The sequence below is a fragment of the Solanum lycopersicum genome, chromosome 11 (assembly GCF_036512215.1).
Source record: "Solanum lycopersicum chromosome 11, SLM_r2.1".
In the NCBI taxonomy this organism is placed as follows: Eukaryota; Viridiplantae; Streptophyta; class Magnoliopsida; order Solanales; family Solanaceae; genus Solanum; species Solanum lycopersicum.
Window position 1 is genome coordinate 10,827,778 of NC_090810.1, and position 4,624 is coordinate 10,832,401.

General features: G+C 31.1%; 1 protein-coding gene across 1 annotated transcript; it reads right to left on the bottom strand.

Annotated features, from left to right (window-relative positions):
• Positions 1–349: 349 nt before the first annotated feature.
• Positions 350–1,738, bottom strand: LOC104644571 (GCN5-related N-acetyltransferase 10, chloroplastic-like). The gene is made up of 4 exons (XM_026028288.2): positions 1,258–1,738; positions 1,115–1,167; positions 873–1,037; positions 350–785 (listed from the first exon to the last, which is right to left on the bottom strand). The coding sequence occupies exons 1-4, from the start codon at positions 1,600–1,602 to the stop codon at positions 551–553; spliced, it is 798 nt and encodes a 265-aa protein (XP_025884073.2). The 5' UTR covers positions 1,603–1,738; the 3' UTR covers positions 350–550.
• Positions 1,739–4,624: the final 2,886 nt, after the last annotated feature.

The window sequence follows — 4,624 nt, forward strand, 5'->3', positions numbered from 1 at the left end:
TATAGAAGTTTAAGTACCTACTTGTGCACACCCAAAGTTAAAGGTCATAGTTATCGACTGGCGTCAAGTTAAAAGTCATGTTTATGCATTATTCGTTTAGTATATGTTAACTAGTTATATTGCAACATTAATTTTATAATTTAATAAAATTCACTGGATATAGTTGAAATTAACTAGTCGGATATATTATTTATAATACGACATGGATTACCATTACAACTTTATTGTATATCATGTATATATAGTCAATTATTTTAACCAACAATACACTGTATAAAGGAGGAAATAACTATGAAATTTAACAGTAGAGTGTCTTTTTATGACTTTCATTTTCGACGATTGTGTCAAATTATGTCACCTATTTTGCAATTATTAGCCACACTAATCAGTAAACAAGTTACTGCAACAATATCAAACTCTAACATATGAATACACTTTTTATGTGTGCTGTATTTGATAGAAAACCGCAGTTGTTATTAGCTATGTAACTCTGAATTTATCACAAGATTCAGCAAATACAGTTTTACAGAATTCTAATTTCATACCGAAACTATTGAGTCGTTGATTTATGTAAGACTTGTTTAACCATAAGAACTCGTCTTCTTTCAGGAATCCACTTTGTCTTCGATGGAGCATCGTCTGAAACTAGTTTATAACCAGCATTTGTATATAATTTTCGAGCACCAAAATCATCCTCGTATGCCTTTAGGACTAGATATTCAATACTCCAAACACTTGCAAGAACATCACATTCCTTAAGCAAAGCAGTTGCAACTTTCTGCCTCCTGCAATTGTGATCAATATCGCGCAATTGTCAGCAAAATTAGTATTTTACGCCATGTTATAGAAAACATCAATTCATTTTACTTGACCTGAATTTGTTCAATACAGCAACCCCTGAAATATAGATATATTTTGTTGCTAATGGAATGTAGTGAAGGATATCTTTATCTTCTTTCACTGTAGCATCAATGACTCCTACAAGATGTTGTTCTTCCTCATCGCTTGAGACGGCTTCCGCGACTAAACATGCATACCTATGTACTCAACAATTTTTAGTACAAGAATAACATTGATCAAGAATTGGAAAGTTTTGATTCTTTTTTTTTTTTACCTGTCTGGTGCATAATGCTTGAGTCTGTAATAAAGATTTGACAATTGTTCAACCTACATAATCACCACAATTCTCATTTTCATAAGTAAAAAGAAGAAGAAGAAGAAGAAATCAAGAATGCGTTTTTCGGAGAATTAAGGAACCTTAAAGAATTGAAAGAAGAAATCATTGGAGTAAAGTTGATGTTCATAAAAGGCATCAGTTTGAATAGCAGCAACTTCCATCATTTCTTCTTCACTCTCAATTACTCTTCTCACTTTCCATAAATCATTCGTTTCGTACTCATCGCTCTTTTGTGACTTCACTTTATCCCTTGATCTTCTTCTTGTTGTTGTTGTTAATGGAAGTGGAATAGATTGTCGATTGCAACACTCAGCAATGGACAATCTTTTTGGGAAACAGCAAATTCTTGTGGCTCTGTTAATGGAGACTCTGCATTTCCATGAAATTTCTTTCTGAAAGTTCAATTGCCATTGACATTGCGCCATCTTTTTCTCTCTTCCAAAGAGGGGAAAAAACTTATTTGATTTATGGAGTTCAATTGGTTATTTCAGTTGTAGACTGTTAGCTTTTCTGTAACTTTATTTATACTCTTCTCATTCCAAATCTATTTTTTTTTATTTCCTTTTCTTTTGTTACCTAATGAAAAACATTAGGGTGTGTTTGGTATAAAGGAAAATGTTTTCTTTGTAAATAAGTGGATTTCAAATTTATTTTTTCATCCTTGGTTGGTGAAAAGAAAATATTTTCTGATATTTGGTTAATGAATAGAAAATATTTTTCAGAAAATGTCTTTTATTTTTTCATTTAAGACAAGGAAATACTCTGTAAGAAAATAATTTTTTATTAATCGAGGGTCATATCCTGACACCCAAGCTTGGACTAGATCCGACAATCATTCCAAAATTTGATCCTGAGATCTCACCCAGACTTTTGAGGTGGCGTAGAGATTGAAATTTTTTAAATTTAAAGTAATTTTTTTTAAAAAAAAATTGAGGGCTTGGTGTGTGGTCACGTAAAAAAAAAATTAAAAAAAAATTCTACCGGGGTGGCTTGGTAGGGGTTTAGAGGTGGTGAGTCGAGTAAAAAATGAAATATTTTTTAAAAATATATTTTTAAAAAAAAATGGGGGTTGCCTGGGTGTGGCGTAAAAAGAATTCTTTAAATTATTTGATTTTGATAAAAATAAAATTAAAGAAAAAAAAATTTAGGGGACTTAAGGATAGCATAAAATGCTTTATTAAAATTTGAAAATAATTTTTGTAAATAAATAATTGATGGGGGTGACACAGGGGGTGAGGGGTGACGGGAATGGGATGGGGTGAAAGTAGGTGTTGGGTTAGGTAAAAATAATCTTAAAATTTGAAATATTTTTTACTATTTTTTAATTTTTTAATTTTTTTTGTTTGTTGGAGGGGGGGGGGGTGTTTAGGAGTAGGGTAAAATATATATGACAAAAATAAGAAAAATTTAATTTATTTATTTATTGATGAGGAGAGTCGGGGTACAATGTAGGTTTAAGAAAAAAAAAATATTAAAGAATGAAGTGGAGTTTTTGAAAATGTTTTTCTAAATTAAGGGAAAATTTTGAGGAAAAATGTGTTGATTTGAAAAATATTTAAGTCAACCAAACATGGAGAAATTGAAATTTATACCAAAACACCCTTAGAATAATGGATTGTTACATAAGGTGATTGTTACACAAGGGATTGTTTTGGACAATAAAAATTAAATGACTATGTAAAATATTTAGTAAATATATTTTAATTCATAGATATCGAATAAATTAGACTCAAAATGAGATAAATTAATTATGATGTAAAGGAAAATGTTTGGTTCATTCCTTAAAAAGGAATTGGTGGCAATCTTTACAACACTTTCTTTGTCACAATACATGGATGTGGGAGAGAAAAAGTGAATGGTAAAATTAGTCAACAAAGGCAAGATCAGACATAAATTGATTAAAAATATAAATATCATGAAATGTCAAACTAAGGAGTCCATGAATGGCCGGGGGTCTGAGAAATATTTCCCATCAATCTTAGAATAATGATTGTTCTACTCCTTGGGTGTAACAATAGTGGTCACATCAGTTAGGTGATCCATGTTCTTTCTTTGGTATACGTCCATTGGTAAAGAAAGTAGTCATCACTACAAAGATTGTAACATACATTTATGCTTTAAATATCTTCGACGTCATCCCTAATAATTAAGAGATCATCAAAATAGATTTGCATAAAAAAACCTCTCTTGTGGTGAGGAGGAGATAAATAGAGAATAATGATTGTGAGTCTATCGATAGCCACATTGCACAAGAAGAGGCTTCAGCTTAGAGAACTAGACTTTGTCAAGTATCTTTTGAATTACTTTTCAACACTCTCCCTTGATTCAAAACTAAAAGCTCTAAGTTAACCTTGGAAGAATTTATGCTTTGCTTGCGGAAGTGACTTTGTAAAGATGTATGTTGCTTTCTCATTTGTATCATAAGACTTCACATTAATTTCTCCATTAGAAACAAGACTTCAAATATAGTGATAATGAATATTTATGTGCTTTCTTTTACAGTGGAATGTTGGCTTCTTTGTTATCGCAATAGAAGATCTATTGTCACAAAAAAAAAAAACTCTTAGTTGCATTAACTGGTTTGGTTTCTGATTAAAATCAGCAACAAGTCTCTATTACCAAACTGCTAGACAAGCTGCCAAAATTTTTGCAGTATATTAGGCCTCTAAAGTTGATAAGGTCGCTGCTTGCTACTTTTTTAAACTCATTCCTCCAAATCCAAGTTCTCTTTGTATCATCAATGTTGTCAATATAGTCACTAGTAGTAAGTACAGTTAATGTGAAATTTGTTACCTTAGAATATCAAATTTCATGTTTTGTTGTCCTAGTGATGTATCTCAATATTCTCTTTAATTTGCATCTCCAAGGCGAAGCTTGTTAAAATTATGCATAAATCTTCATACAACACTAATAGAGAAATCAATGTTTGATTTTGTATGAGACAAGTAGTTCAAACCAGAAGTTTTGACCAAAATGAGCTATTTTTAAAACCAATTCACCAAAATAATATGTTTTTAACTTTTTTCACAAAACTAGTATAAACATACTTTATGGTAACATTTTAGGATATTTTCATTATAAAAATTCAACGGACAAAAAGTTAACGGGTTGGCGACGTTAAACACATAAACGTACGTTTTTGGAGAATCCAATCACGGGCCACTGACTCCAATCCTGCAAAGGCGGAGTCAAATCATTCAACGGTAAAACGTTACTATGAGTAACGTTTTACACTTAAAATGTTACTTTGAGTCCCGTTTCTTAAGAATCAATCACGGGCCTTCGACTTCTGCAAATTTAGAATATATTTCGCTATAAAACGTTACTCACAGTAACGTTTTACCTTAAAAACGTTGCTATCAATTACAACACTCTGTTAAAGTCATATTCCTCCATTTTTCAAACTGACCAAAGTGACTATAAATAAATGTTGTTGTAATTTTTTTT